Below are 16,216 nucleotides of genomic sequence, written 5' to 3' on the forward strand. Positions count from 1 at the left end.
ATGGCTACATTGGCCAGCGATGTAAGGTCTGTAAATTATTAGTGGACAATCAATTATCCCAGCATCATGGTGTTTTCAAAGACTGCACTGACTGTAATTGATAATGCTGCTTATACCACACTAGGGTTGCAAAGTGAGGGTATATTACCAGAAACTTTCCAAGACTAATTAGTGAAAAAAAGATGAGAATGGGTCTGCCTGTCTAAACACAATGTAAAATATATAAAATAATCCAATAAGATTATTTTAAAATATATTTTTAAAGCTGTAAAACATTATTCTAAATATAATCCATCAACATCGTGAATACCATTGGTGTTTAAAGGTGCAATATGCTGAAATCTCTCCGCCAATTCCTGGTTGCTAAACTTCGAATAGTTAGCCTAATTGTAGTTTGTGTGACAAAACAAGAGTTTAGATAATCATTGAACCATCTAAACTGCTGTAAAATGTATTTTCAGCTGTTTGAAGCTGGTGTACAAAAGTAAAAGACGCAAAAATTAAACTTAAGAACAGGAAGCATAGAAATGGTGCACATACAGTACAACAGATCTGGCGCTTCTTAGACTTGCTTTCAATGAGAATGACATATCTATAACTCACATTTCTTTGTGAATTTGGTCAGGTCACCCAAAAAGTTACATATTGCAGCTGTAATATATATATATATATATCTTTTTTTTTTTTTACACACTAATTATTTTGCTATGTCAACATGTCTATGTAAATATTTTGGTACCAAACTGCTGGCAGTTGTGAAAAAAGTAAATAGTTGGAAGAGATGCAGAGTTAATTGAAAATAATGTTTTTGTTGTAGGTGCTTTTTTCATTAATTTGACTATTTTCTCTTGAACCATATGGCATATCCACTACAAACTTCTGGTCAATATGGACAGACATAAAAAAAAAATATCATATATATATAATACATTTTTTGAACTTTTTTAAAAGCTATTCAAGTATAATTTACCAAAGTTACCATAGATTACCTGTTCATTATCAAAATTACAGAAGGTAAATTACCTATAACCTTGCAACCCTATACCACACACACACACAGTTCAAGGAGACAGAATAGCAGCCCACCTCCTTGACGATGTTGTAGTTGTTGGCTTTGTTACTGTCTATCTGGGGCTTCACATCCCCACCCTGTACTGGGCTCAGGATGCCCGCCTCCTGTCAATCACACATTACACAAAAATACATTTACATTTGAAGAAATGACTTGGATATCAAGTAAGGATTCAGCCCTCGCTCAGCCATTAGCCCTCTATGATGTGTGGCAACTGTGGCCTGTAGGGGGCATACTATACTGTACTGTAGTATAGCGTACTGTAGTGTGCTGTACCTCCATGGTCTGCTCCTTGCCCTGACTCTCTCCTATGTCCTCACTGCCATAGGCTCCACTTTTCTCCACCCACAGTTCAGACTTCTCCACCGTCAGCCTTAGCTGGTCCAGGTCTGTCTTGATCTGCTTGTAGTTCTCTACATCCTGCTCCGACACCAGCAACTGGACCTGCAAGGGACCACAGAACACACACAGTGAGATCAGACCCACACACACACACACAGACAAAAACACACAGATCAGACACAAGTGCATGTGTACACACACACACACACAAACTGTGCTGTTACCTGTTTGAAGGCCTGTAGGACCTCTGCTCTCTGGCTGAAGTGTTTGAACATGAGCTGCAGCGAGCCTGAGACCAGTGGGGGGTAGTCCTGCATGATGAGGTGGATCAGCACCCTCAGGAAGGTCCTACCCCCTTCGTCATCCAGCTCCACAGCACTACACTCTGAACTGGAAGCACCAGACACAAGCTTAGAAAGAGACATTGGAGGCATACACAGTGTTTTGACAAACACTGGCACACTAGAGATCGGCATTTGAAGTACTTTCATTATTCAAATAATATCATGACATGCGGATAGTTGACAAACTTTTGTACAACTTTTTTTTTCGAAAGAACAGTTGTTTGCTGCACAAATCTATAGAGACATTGCTACTGCTGCTGTTGGACAGGGGAAGATTGTTAACTTTCTCTCTAATTTGGCACACAAGAGAGGCCATGAGTCACTTGGACAAAAATAATAGCCCCGATTGGCCTATAGGTGGCGCTGTTATAAACAGTCTCACTTAAACCCTGTTTGACCGAGGGACTTGAAATGCATGTAGACATCTTTCCTCATGGTGAACAAATTTGCCTTAAGGACCCATAACGTCCATCAGGATAGATCTTGGACATTTAAGAAAATCTTTGAAAAACGTATTCTTATTAACCATAAGTCCAAAAAAAACAGCTCAGATGCAGAATGACATTTCAGAAAGCACATCTCGTTGGCCCTGGTCACGGATGGGCTGTTGCAGGAGTTGACCACACTGGGTTCTACTCCTATTAGCTAAAAACAAGAAAAAGCAGCTGTGGAATGTTTCCGTCACCTTGTAGAATCCCATGCCCCGAAGAATTAAGGTTGTTCTGGAGGCAAAGGGGGGGTCTGACCCGGTACTAGATGAGTGTACCTAATAAACTGGCCACAGAGTGTATATTTCCACACTATGAGATTGGAATAATACAGTGAAATTGTGAAAATGTCTAAGTGTAAGAGCTGTTTGAAAAGGCAGACTGAAATTTCAGCCTGTTTTGATGGGATGGAGTTTTGGCCTGCCTGGTGACATCACCAGGTGGTACAAATGAGTTAATAACCAATAACAAAGAGTTCCAAACCTCTCTGCCAATAACAGCTAGTTTTCAATTTTCCCCTCCCCCACTCAGACCACTCCCAGACAGTCCTAACAAAATTCTTGCTTGAGAAATTGCTCTTTGCTAAGAAGCTAATTTAGTTTATTTTTTACCATTTTAATTTAAAACAAAAACAGTAAGTTACTTAACTGTTACACAGAAGTTATTTGCTACATTGGACCATTAAAATAGTCATTCAAATCTTCAAGGACTATGTCAGATTCACTCCAAATTTGGTCTTGAAAAAATAAAGTTGATGCATTCAAAGATGGCTACACTATACCAGTAGATGCATATTTTCACATATGCTAATGAGCTAAAAATACTTTTAAAATCATCTCATGAACCATAGGACCAAATTTATTCGGAATGTCGGCCCATGGTACGTCTTAACTTAGATTTTATCAAACTAAGGGATTTGTCAAAACATGGCTGAGTTATTGAAAAATAAAATGTATTTATGTGTCCATTTAAAACCACTGATTTGTTATCCAACTGATCTTGTGCACTTTCATCCTGTGAACTCAATTCATTGTGGTTCGCAGCTATATTTTTTCATTCCTTTTTGCATTGATTAGAAATATCCCACTTCACCTGCTAGGCTACATATAGAGCAACTGACCTTAGTGCAGCTATGATTGCCCATCAATAACAAGCTACATGTATGAAACGTGTGAAGGCTACTGGTATAACTTTTTTATGGGACGCACCTCGTAAAAACTACATCCAAGAGTTTATTTATTTTTCTCCCCAGTTTCGTGATTACGATCTTGTCTCATCTCTGCAACTCCGCAATGGGCTCGGGCGAGGCAAAGGTCGAGTCATGCATCCTCCAATACATGACCCGCCAAACCGCACTTCTTAAACACCTGCTCGCTTAACCCGGGGAAGCCAGCTGCACCAAAGTGTCGAAGGAAACACCGTTCAACTGATGACCGAAGTCAGAATGCAGGTGCCCGGCCCGCCACAAGGAGTCGCTAGAGCGCGATGTGCCAAGTAAAGCCCCCCTGACCCAACCCCCCCCCCCTAACCCGGGCGACGCTTGTGCGCCGCCATATGGGACTCACGGTCACGGCCGGTTGTGACACAGCCGGGATCGAACCCCAGGCTGTAGTGACGCCTCAACACTTCGATGCAGTGCCTTGGAACACTGCGCCACTCGGGAGGCCCAAGAGTTTGTGGTTTTATTAAATTAAGAACGTCAATTGACATGGTATATACAGTACCAGTCAAAAGTTTGGACACACCTACTCATTTAAGTTTTTTTCTTTATTTTTTACTGTTTTCTACATTGTAGAATAATAGTGAAGACATGAAAACTATGAAATAACACATATGGAATCACATAGTAACCAAAAAAAAGTGTTATAGCATAGCATTCTGCAGCGATACACCATCCCATCTTAGTGGGACAAATTATTTGTTTTTCAACAAGACAATGACCCAACACACCTCCAGGCTGTGTAAGGGCTATTTGACCAAGAAGGAGAGTGATGGAGTGCTGCATCAGATGACCTGTCCTCCACAATCACCCGAACTCAACCCAATTGAGATGGTTTGGGATGAGTTGGACCGCAGAGTGAAAGAAAAGCAGCCAACAAGTGCTCAGCATATGTGGGAACACCTTCAAGACTGTTGGAAATGCATTCCAGGTGAAGCTGGTTGAGAGAATGCCAAGAGTGTGCAAAGCTGTCATCAAGGCAAAGAGTGGCTGCTATAAAGAATCTAAAATATATTTTGATTTGGTTAACATTTTTTTCATAGTTTTGAGGTCTTCACTATTATTCTACAATCTAGAAAACAGTAAAAATCAAGACAAACCTTGGAATGAGTAGGTGTGTCCAAACTTTTGACTGGATCTGTACTTGTATGTAGCAATGTCACATGTATAATTTTATTTAATTCAGATAAATTATTTTCATTGTTAAAATAAGCCTATAATTATTTATATATTTTTAATGAATACTTACTCTCGCAAGTAATCGAATAGTAACGTCAGTTTGGATATTCAATTAACCGTGCCCATCCATCCATATGGCACACACAGACATACATACAGCACTTTTCTCTGAACTAAAACCACAGTGCCCCATTTGTCACACACATGCATGCATACATAAACACAACACAAGTTTACTTACCTTCCAGCAAACATGGTCTCTGCTTTGGCTGCAATCTCATCTATGTCTGGATCTGAAATTGAACAAAATAATGTGAATCACTGAACCCAATTATAGAAAGCCCAAATAAGTCCAGAAAGTAATTAGTGCCTGTGACAGCACAGCTCAAACAACTGATTACAACAGTAATCAACAAACCAGCAGGATTCCCTTAGGCATTGACTGTCACACTCTAGATTCTCCTAGCCTGGTCCCATTGCAACCATAAGAGTTGGCAAGACACTACAACAGATCTGAGACCAGGCCAAGATGTCCATATGTGACGGTAGAGCTTTACCTGACACGGAGGGGAATTCAGACACCGATATAGAGCTGTCCGGTAGATTCCTGTCCCCAAATTCTTTCTTATAGATGGATAGCAGGTAGGTAATCCTGTAGTCCAGCCGCACACTCAGGATGAACTGATGGGAGAACAAGATAGAAGGCGATAAATAAAGGGTCACAATGTCGAATACCTCAAATCCATATTCAAGCTAAAAGAGAAATCAGAGACCTTCAAATATTGGTTAACAAACTATGTTTAGAGATCTCTTGTAATCAACCCCACAAAAAAAGTTTAGCCAGGATCTCATTTTATGACGCCATTCATGATGTCAAGAACAAGCGGTTGCGTTCCATTTCTCTACCCTTGACCCAGAAGTATACACACGATCACTTCCCCTTAAGCATTTAAAAGCATTGGAGACCGGTGTAGAGAATCAGCCCACAGCCAGCCTCAAGCCACTACTTTAGAACAGTTACAGGTAACTGGCCCTCCAGACCACATGGTGGCGCTCCACTCACCTGTAGGATCTCAATGATTTTGAGCTTGGTATCCATGACCATGACGTCCTCGTTGTCGGGCAGAAGGAAGGGTTGTATTCCGTTCTGGAGGGACGGGGGCGTGTCGGGGAGGTGGTGAGGCAGGACGTACCCTCTACTCAGCACCATCTGTGTCATCATCTCCCCCACGCCGTGGATGGTACGCAACACGTTGTTTCCTGGAGGACATGGAGACCATGGAGGTGTTCATTAGGCACCAAACATAAGGAAATGGACTGAAACAGAGAGGGACTACCTGGCTTTGTCCAATAAGGAACACTAATATTCTGTTGCAAAACATTTGAAAACATTTTACGCTGTGTGTCCTAATTAACACTACCCAGGTCATAAAAGCGCTTTTGACTTCAGTAAGTGTAATAAAGAGATGAGGAGCAGAACCCATGTCTCTTCGAGTTTCAGTTCTGGAAACTCATCTAGCAATTTGCCTATATGCATTGTGCCTGCTTATTAAACTTAGTAAACAAATACATTGTTTTGTGATTTAACAAAATGTTTGAATCAGTTAATGAATAAATTCTCTGTGTGACTCACCTGCCTCGGGGCTCTTGCTGAGCTTATCCATGTAGGTGAGTGGGTGCTGGACAAAGTCCAGTATGGCCAGGAGGGTCCGTGTGAGACGCAGCAGCTCACTGAAGCTGTAGAAGCCAAAGTAGACCAGGTTACGGGCCAGATGTACCACCTACAAGACCGGAGAGAAGGATTTCCCCAGAGGACAGAGTTAGATGCAACTTTAACATCAGAGAGTGATCATGTCTGTTACTATCTTTGGTTGGGCGGGGGGGGGGGGGGTCACCACTGGGTGAGATGGGAGAATGATTGTTGTAAGGTTGTATTATTGTGTTTGTGGTGTTATATTGTATGTCTTGTGAAAATTGAAATAAAAATTTAACCGAAAAAAAAGAAAGTGAGCATGTCTATGTAATGGGAATTTTAATGTTTGTGCTTTTCTGATAACTAATTTCTGTGTTCTATTCATGTGTTGTTCTAATAACCAATTTCTGTGTTCATGCAAGTGATTGATTTAACGAATACTCAATTATCAGTATCTGCAATTTGGCAGTATGCCCAGACCTTGTAAGAATGAAAGATATCTCAGTTTCAAGGTCTCAGCTTAGAGAGATGATGCCTCGTGAGGTGTTGGTCTGTCACATGTTATGAACCAGTGTTGGTCTGTCACATGTTATGAACCAGTGTTGGTCTGTCACATGTTATGAACCAGTGTTGGTCTGTCACATGTTATGAACCAGTGTTGGTCTGTCACATGTTATGAACCAGTGTTGGTCTGTCACATGTTATGAACCAGTATTGGTCTGTCACATGTTATGAACCAGTGTTGGTCTGTCACATGTTATGAACCAGTGTTGGTCTGTCACATGTTATGAACCAGTGTTGGTCTGTCACATGTTATGAACCAGTGTTGGTCTGTCACATGTTATGAACCAGTGTTGGTCTGTCACATGTTATGAACCAGTATTGGTCTGTCACATGTTATGAACCAGTGTTGGTCTGTCACATGTTATGAACCAGTGTTGGTCTGTCACATGTTATGAACCAGTGTTGGTCTGTCACATGTTATGAACCAGTGTTGGTCTGTCACATGTTATGAACCAGTGTTGGTCTGTCACATGTTATGAACCAGTGTTGGTCTGTCACATGTTATGAACCAGTGTTGGTCTGTCACATGTTATGAACCAGTGTTGGTCTGTCACATGTTATGAACCAGTGTTGGTCTGTCACATGTTATGAACCAGTATTGGTCTGTCACATGTTATGAACCAGTATTGGTCAGTCACATGTTATGAACCAGTATTGGTCTGTCACATGTTATGAACCAGTATTGGTCAGTCACATGAATGAAACAAAACGGCAATGGTTAATTAATTATGCCAAATCATGCAAATATAACTTGTCTCTGTAGTGCCCAGGCAGAGCTCCTGATTGACATGTGTACTGTGGTGCATTGAGTTGGTTGGAACCTCTCCAGCACACTGACAAACAATGATTCATTTAAGATTGACTTCGAGTGTCCCTGTGTAAGAATTTCCATGACATCTATATCCATAGTTTGGAATGGATAACAACCAATTACAAATAGTTGTGTGTGTTTTTACCTCCAGAGTCAGTTCATTCTTCTCTTTGTCTCCGAAGGGAAAGGGCTGGCTGACCACGTCTTTGAGGTATTCCTCTACAAACTCCATGGTGGGGGCAAACTTCCTCTTCATCTCCTCTCTGGAGGTGTCTCTGAACTCATACTCGTACCTATGGAGACCGTTATGAGTGCATGAGAAACTAATTAACAAAGCAATTCAATCAGTTGTTTAAAGCTGTGAAATAGACCTTCAGCCTAGAAAATCTGACTGCAATGTTTCTCTAGAGAAAAGAAAGTGTTCTCGCTACCTAGATGCATGAAACATGCAGCAAACTGAAGATGCAATTCATCTGTGATAAATCTCTAACCAGAGGCCGTTTCCTTTCAGGTGGTGTGCCAGTTACAGATACAGTATGCTATTGCCACATAAACCTCCCCCACCACCACTCACTCGTGGATGGTGATCTTGGAGGGGATCTCGGTCCAGAGGCGGGCGTAGCGCACGGCCACCACGGCCTCCTGGGGCTCGCGGTCTACGTGCATGTGCAGCATGAGGCGGCAGAAGGAGGCGCGCAGGTTGTAGGGCAGGCAGTCGTCAAACATGCAGCGCAGGATCAGTTCTACGGGCAGCTGGCTGGACAACCGGTTGATGGCCAGGTACTGGCGGTCCAGACACATCTTGGCAAACAGGTTGAGCTGGTATCTGGAGGGGGAAGGGGAGGAGGAAATACACGGAAAAGAGGTGTCATAGGTGTGTCATAGAAATATGACGTGAAATGTTTGGTAGTTGAGCTGAAGACACAAGGTGGACTGTTGCCTAACGCACCAGAAACTAAGTTGGACACTTGATACATCAATAAATTGGAGAACCAATGTTTCGCCATCCAGTCCAATAAAGACCCCCAGAACACCTTGCTGCAGCAGCTGTCTAGTACCTGTAGTAGGTGATGATGTCACTGTCCAGCTTGTGGTTGCCCTTGGCGTCCTGGGCCAGGTGGCGGATGGACTTGCCGTGCGGCTCCTTGTGGCTGTCGATCCAGTAGAGCCACACCTCCTCCTCCTCTGTGTCCTCCAGCAGCAAGGACGACTCCAGGGATGTCTCGGTGTTGGGGATTAGTCTGGGTGGGAGGAAGAGGAGGAGGAGGAGAAGGCGAGAGGGAGAAGGAAATAGAAGCATTCATTCTTCACTCTGGAGCTCAACCACACACCCACGTATACACTACCACACAAGATCTGCTACTTCTCTTTGCACATCTGCATTCACCAGCTTAATGACATTCACCCATGCTGTGCCTTTTTACACAGACGTACCAGCTTATGTGATTGTGAACTTCTAGTGTATAGCACAGCCAGGTCAAACATCAGTCCCCAATCTGAAAACCTGGCCACCAGTGTTAGGAAGAGAGCACAGGCGTGTGTGTGTGTGTGTGTGTGTGTGTGTGTGTGTGTGTGTGTGTGTGTGTGTGTGTGTGAGAGACTCACTTGGTCTGGATGAGGATGTCAGCATTGGCGGAGTTCAGCATGAATTTACAGATGAGCTCCTGTGTCACTGGAATGGCCGTCTTATTGGACACACACAGGTCTGACAGATAGTCCAGGAACCTGATTGGACAGAAGAGGACAACCAAACGTATTGGACTAAATCTGCTCAAAGACATTGAACCCAGTACAGTGGCTTACCAAACAATACCTAATAAATATAGGCAACACAAATATAGTGTAATATACATAGGTTTTTTGTTTGTGTGGCACATTGTTCTTTATAGCCCCAGTGTGCATATCTATTTGTGGATCAAATGTGTGTGGGTGTGTGTGTGTGTCATATGCATGTTAGAATTAAGCAATAAGGCCCAAGGGGGCATGGTATATGGCCAATATATCACGGGTAAGGACTGTTCTTAGCACGACGAAACGCAGAGTGCCTGGATACAGCCCTTAGCTGTGGTATATTGGCCATATACCCCCGAGGTGCCTTATTACAATTATAAACTGGTTACCAACATTATTTGAACAGTACAAATATATATTTTGTCATAACCGTGATATACGGTCTGTTATACCACGACTTTCAGCCAATCAGCATTCAGTGCTTGAACCATCCAGTTTATAATGTGTGTTAGGTGTAGTATTCATTCCTCCTCCCTGCTCTGCTCTGTCCTGACCTGGGCTCTCGGTTTATATTAGGTATAGTATTCATTCCTCCTCCCTGCTCTGCTCTGTCCTGACCTGGACTCTCGGTTTATATTAGGTATAGTATTCATTCCTCCTCCCTGCTCTGCTCTGTCCTGACCTGGGCTCTCGGTTTATATTAGGTATAGTATTCATTCCTCCTCCCTGCTCTGCTCTGTCCTGACCTGGGCTCTCGGTTTATATTAGGTATAGTATTCATTCCTCCTCCCTGCTCTGCTCTGTCCTGACCTGGACTCTCGGTTTATATTAGGTATAGTATTCATTCCTCCTCCCTGCTCTGTCCTGACCTGGGCTCTCGGTTGCGTCGCAGCAGTTTGACGAAGGTCTCAATCTCCTTGGCTGTGATGTGTTTCTCCAGCAGCTTGCGGTTGTTGTGGAGCAGAGCTGTAATGGTGTCCTCCGCCAGGATCTCATAACCGATCTGAGACTGCATGATGGAGAACTTCTTGGCTATGTACTCCTGGAGGGCAGAAGGAGACCAGTTAGTCGAAATGGATACCATTATAGGAATACATCTGGATTGTGTATATGGACTTGTCCAATAACAAACGCTCGCACCATTGCAATTTGTTTTCAAATCAATCAAAATTTTTGTCACATGTACTGAATACAAAAGGTGTAGACTTGACCGTGAAATGCTTACTTTACCAACAATACAAAAAAAAGTGAATGAACATGACCCTGTTGTGATGGGTTGGCTGATTAAGAGGTTCTGCTTGAGATACTTCAACCAGCATACAATGGATCTTCATCATTCACATACACGACTGCCTACATATAAGCTTATATTATAAACTGGGTGGTTCGAGCCCTGAATGCTGATTGGCTGACAGTCGTGGTATATCAGACCGTATACCACAGGTATGACAAAATATTTATTTTTGCTGCTTTAATTATGTTGGTAACCAGTTTATAATAGCAATAAGGCACCTCAGGGGGGTTATGGTATATAGCCAGTATACCACGGCTAAAGGCTGTTCTTATGCACGATGCGTCGCAGAGTGCCTGGACACAGCCCTTAGCTGTGGTATATTGACCATATACCACACCCCCTCCGGCCGAATTGCTTAATTATATAACATACGGTTATTGATCTTATTGACCAAGATAGAGTCAGGGTTGCGAGTTGGACAAAGCTACAGTGCTACTAGCCTGGTTCTTGCGGTAGTCCTGTTGGGAGTGGCGCAGCACCCGGTAGCACAGCTGCAGCATGTACTTAAAGGGAGCGTAGCGCTGGTCCCCCAAGTCCTCCAGCTTCAGCATGGGACCCTCCCCCTGGTCCGTGAATGGAGCCTTCAGAATACCAAAAATCTGGAGAAAGCAGACAGCAGAAGAGAGAAGAGATCAGACAAAATGACTTGATGATTGTGATTCTTTTGTTGTCCGTATCATCCCACAGTAATTACCACTGCCAGCATCATTACCACTAACAATGCTATGACAATGCTATTAGCACAGCCTTAGGCAGAATTTACTTGAATTATTAATACCTTCAATTACTGTGATCAGAGGGAGCCTGCTTTCTGCACTCTAATAAGTCACAGTGTAATGGCCATTGGAAGGAGACAGTGGAATTCACCTTCTAGCTTGGGTGCCAGTCTGTTTCTGCGTTAGCCAATACGTCTATGAAGTCAAAATAAATCTGCACACTTGTAGCTCAATTTAACAGTGTTTGTAAGATACAAAAAGCTTCTCTTTGTCATCATTACCCAATATATTTGTTATGACAATGCCAGACAGCACAGGAACCGGCCAACGCAGAACCAGACTCAAGACCACAGCTAGAAGATACTCCTTTAGGTGATATTCTGGGAGAGTGTGTGTATGAGTGAGCTGACCTGGGCTAGAATGTTCTGTTCCCTCATTAGTTTCTGCCTTTCCCTGTTGGGGTTGGAGATGACCACAGACAGCACGTCCTGACCGTTGTTGGGGACCTCGCACACAAAGAAGATCAGGTCCTCCAACAGCTTGGTCACAAACCTGGGAAACACGGGCCGCAAAAAGAACATTAGTTAATTACACAGAACACATCTGTCTGAGAGACAGTTATTGTGGACATAGAGATTCCACAGAGAATGAGGAAATGAATACATGCAATAAAAATACTCATTGAAAACAGATTGAATTACATAGTATTGCACCAAATAAACAGCGTAACCCTGTTGGCTGTGTCACTAGGGGACATACTGTAGCTCCGATACGGACTCTATCACGTTGTATACTACACAGGAGCTTTTCACTTGCACTGCACTGTCTAACAATGTTACTGGCCGTCAAATCCTTGCTTTCTCTGTCCTTGTTTCCTCGATTTGGCTCCCTCGACCACCTCAAATGTGCTTTGAGAGAGGAGCAAGGAATTTAAAAAACAAGTAAGGAGGAAGCAAGGATTTGCTGGCAAGCAACATTTCCAGACACAACCAGGATGTCTTGGTTGTGTCAGCAGGACTGTGCTGTACCTCCTCTCGTTCTGAGCAATGTTGCCATTCTGCAGCTTCTTCACGGTCGACTCCAGGACCTTGTTGGCATCGTTGGCAAAGTCCAGGTCTCGGACCTCAAACAGGGGTACAGAGACAATAGCAAATGCCTCCTTGTCCTCCTTTGTAGGGCACGTGCCAATCTGTGGGTCGAGGGAATTCAGTATGAAATGAACTACTCATGTGTACTGTAGGCCTATAGACTCAACAACAATCCCTCCAAACACCAGAATCAACCCTGTGTCTAATAGGGACTTACAATGTTGAAAAGGTTTGGGGGAAAAGGTTGACTACATTGTGATAAGCACAACATTTTAAGTGGAACTTAAACAGCAGGGGTGTAGTATTGGACCTTGAGCATGACGGGGCGCTCCTCCTCAGCGTCGATGGGGAAGTTGGTGCTGCTCACCCAGGTGTTGGTACATAGGTGTCTCAGCCGTACGTACGAGTTCCTGAGGGAAGGCACAGTGTGTTTGAAGTGTGTTTTGAGTAGTGCTGAGCGATTAACTGAAATTTCATCGGTTCAATTACCTGAATTCAATTTAGTTTTTTTTTTTTTGTGAGCTCAATGCTCCGTTTCTCTAGAGAGAAATCCTGTCAATCAAATGAAGAACGAACTGTGGGACGCTGTTCGGAGTTGTAGTTTTCAATAGGAAAATATTCAACCTAGTTCTAACCCACCTCAAAAGACACATCTCTTTGCACTAGTTTTGAGTGTGTATATTGTTTCTTAGGATGTATTTGAGATCTCTTCCAAGAGTCCTTTAAATGTTTTCAGTGTTTTAGATATTTTAAAATGTGTTTTAGGGGCCATTCTCTGACCTGGGCACCAGACAGTCAGCCATCTGAAGCGTGGTGGCGTCCAGCTCAAACAGAGAGGCGATGTCGTTGCCATGGGGCACAGACACCAGGGTGCAGGCAATCTTCTCTGCAGCCTGACGCTTCCTCTTGGAGTACGCTGTATCTGTCTCCGTCTGCAGACAGACAGATTGATAGATAGACACAGACAATCAGCAGACACACAAAGATGGATACCAAAGTTCTTGCAACTAAAGCGTTCTCAATGCTAATATCAATACACCTGTGCCACAGATTCAAAGATAGTGGATGAGGTTTGGATTGCACTGTGTGGATGCTGTAGACAGATAATTGGCCAGTCTTGGGAGGGTTAACCACTGCAGTGCTCTATGCATGTCAATGGGAAAGAGCTCCTCTGAGCCACCCTGTGCCTTATCACCTCTTCTGGGTGACTCACACCATCCAGCAGTACAGAACAGCAGAGCAGACAGCACGTCTGTCTGCCCTCCTCTATCTCGCTCTCTCAAAGAGCACCCCCACAATCAGACGTTATATAAGGGGCCCACTGAGTGTCTGAGACGAGTTTGTGTTCTTGTGTGAGCGGAGGCAGAATACCAATGCAGAAGGTCGGCAAGAGGAGGAAAATCTGAATTGAAATAGAGTTTGTACATTGTCTACATTGTGTACAGCAGTTGGACAAGAACAGAAAACTGGAAAATAATGACATTTTTAAGGAAGCGAAATGGAACCTGGAATTAAAGTGATCCATACTATACCAGAACAGAACCGTTAGTTTAAAAGCGTGGGTACCGGTTAATAACATTCCAGGCATTTTCTAGTCCCACAAAATAACAACAAAGCGCTTATGCAAAGTCCTCCCTCTGTCACTCAGAAACATATTCCAGTGTCTGCCTGCAAGTTAAAGATCTTTAAAGATCTTTGCCAGTGTGTGTGCATGTTTAGGCAACCTGCCCCTTCCCCCTTCGTAGCATAGGCTACTGTACTGACATTACAAGCGTAATTCAGAAGATAGGGAGAATATTTTTTATTAGATAGAGAAGAATGGATACATTTCTTCAATGCTAGTTAAGGATACTATAGGCCGAGTTATCAGTTTCACTTAACTACAAAAATAGCTAGCTAGCTCAAAGGCCATTTAAAAGTTCCTCCATAGAAGCCACTCCTCCTAGGTAGAATTCTGTGGACATAATTATATAATGCATGTCATAACAAGATGTCCAGCGCTTCAAGCCTCCTCTTCAACCCTCTCTGGCTCTCTCCCCACCTGCAAAGCTTCAGTAGCATCTTGTGCCATAGGCTACACTTGTCTGTCCATCACGCCTGTAAATAACTAGCTTGCCTGCTCTATCCACACTGGATTGGTGAATTAATTTAATGAGCAAAAAAAAAGGTGAAAAAAGGAATGATATAAACCAATACTTTTTTTCTGCTCGGAACTGTAGAACGGAGAAGAAAAAAAAAAAAAAAAAGTGGTTCTGTTCAGAACGAAACGATTGGAAAATAATTTTGGTTCCAACCCCTGGTTGTGTATGTTGTGAGTATGTGTGCGCGTGCATGTGTGAGAGAGAGAAAGATAAAAATAGAGAGAGAGGAAAGAATGGAAGAGAGTTTGCATGTGAGCGGATGCATCTGTTCTTGCTAGTGAGTGTAAGAGAGGAAAAGGTATTGCATAATAGGAGTTTGAGGTGGCGTGAGAGAACAGAGGGCCCAGCGTGAGAGAACAGAGGGCCCAGCAGGAGGCCCAGGGTTTGACAGGTACACTCCCTCTATCACTGCAGAGAAACACACCCACAAAGTTGCTCTCTTAGCAGAAACACAGAGGATGCACAGTTCCCTAAGCTTTTGATCTACCCTTTATGCAGTACTGTTTGTAAAATCTCATCAAAGAGACCATGGTCATGCATTGTTAAACACCACACATAACAGAATACTCATAGATATACCATGTGGTTGAAATCAGTGGAAATGAGGTCCAGACTAAGGTCCATTAGACAGGAATATGAAAACCAGAAGAGTGTTTCACTAACCTGATTCACCTCTGCTTTAGAATCCACACTTTCATCCCGAAAATCAGGGTTAATCTATAGAAAGAAAAGAAAGTCAGTTAGTCAATCAATCACTTTCTTCATCAACTTCAACGGTAACAATTTCCTCACAGCCAACTATTCAGACACCACACTCTTCCCAATATTGTCTGAGAAACTCTTCTAGATTAACCGTCTGTTGATTGTGATTAAGTTGACAGATTTGATTAACTTTATTATCTCCTTCGGGAAATTCTCCTTGCAGTGCTGCACCTGTACAGCACAATGAAGGAGATTAGAGCGAGAGGGCCATAATGGTGATGGGTCGTTTGCGAACGAATAGCTCTTTTTGAACAGATATTTTTTATGAACTTAGGGAACCGAATCGCATATGTGAAAGAGCTGTTCATTTCGCTCCTTGATTGGCATCCTGCTTTTGAGCTCAACGATTATAGATAAGTGATAAAAACATTCTCTGAAGATAGTCATTTTTCACTGCAGGAACAATAGGTAGTGGGGAGAGAGCCACAATATAGTCCACGCTCAATTGTGCAGTGATTTCACAGTAATCTAATTTCGTCAGGTAAATTGTATTTGAACTCCCATTTCACATTCTGACATAATGGTAGGAAATGTGAAATTTGTCCGTTTTTTTTCTAAGCGCTACTGAACAATGAGCCGTTTAGGAACCAAATGAACGGCTCATTTTAGGTGAACGTAGCCCATCTATGTGGTTCACCATAAAGACTCGGAACACCCATCACTAGGCCATAAAAATGGGAACACTGCCATCTGCAGCACATCTGTAACATCAACATCTGCTCACTACAATCCTGATTGTAGATGTATAATGTGCAGAAACAGTCTGTAGCTA

At 42.9% G+C, this 16,216-nt stretch overlaps 1 protein-coding gene across 2 annotated transcripts in view; it reads right to left on the reverse strand.

Annotated features, from left to right (window-relative positions):
• The window catches only part of LOC100196824 (inositol 1,4,5-trisphosphate-gated calcium channel ITPR2), a 148,385-nt gene that overhangs the window by 99,092 nt on the left and 33,077 nt on the right, over positions 1 to 16,216 (reverse strand). For both annotated transcript variants that reach the window (XM_014125392.3, XM_014125393.3), the window contains exons 10-27: positions 15,346 to 15,399; positions 13,322 to 13,473; positions 12,852 to 12,951; positions 12,482 to 12,642; positions 11,864 to 12,005; positions 11,178 to 11,336; positions 10,313 to 10,485; positions 9,318 to 9,437; positions 8,771 to 8,953; positions 8,287 to 8,538; positions 7,858 to 8,005; positions 6,278 to 6,425; positions 5,708 to 5,904; positions 5,202 to 5,325; positions 4,886 to 4,937; positions 1,639 to 1,804; positions 1,349 to 1,516; positions 1,087 to 1,176 (exon numbers count right to left, since the gene is read on the reverse strand). In XM_014125392.3, coding sequence (XP_013980867.1) covers positions 1,087 to 1,176; positions 1,349 to 1,516; positions 1,639 to 1,804; positions 4,886 to 4,937; positions 5,202 to 5,325; positions 5,708 to 5,904; positions 6,278 to 6,425; positions 7,858 to 8,005; positions 8,287 to 8,538; positions 8,771 to 8,953; positions 9,318 to 9,437; positions 10,313 to 10,485; positions 11,178 to 11,336; positions 11,864 to 12,005; positions 12,482 to 12,642; positions 12,852 to 12,951; positions 13,322 to 13,473; positions 15,346 to 15,399 — 2,589 coding nt within the window. The remainder of the gene's footprint in view (positions 1 to 1,086; positions 1,177 to 1,348; positions 1,517 to 1,638; positions 1,805 to 4,885; positions 4,938 to 5,201; positions 5,326 to 5,707; positions 5,905 to 6,277; positions 6,426 to 7,857; positions 8,006 to 8,286; positions 8,539 to 8,770; positions 8,954 to 9,317; positions 9,438 to 10,312; positions 10,486 to 11,177; positions 11,337 to 11,863; positions 12,006 to 12,481; positions 12,643 to 12,851; positions 12,952 to 13,321; positions 13,474 to 15,345; positions 15,400 to 16,216) is intronic.

This window comes from Salmo salar, chromosome 10 (genome assembly GCF_965601325.2).
Source record: "Salmo salar chromosome 10, fSalSal1, whole genome shotgun sequence".
NCBI classification, from domain to species: Eukaryota; Metazoa; Chordata; class Actinopteri; order Salmoniformes; family Salmonidae; genus Salmo; species Salmo salar.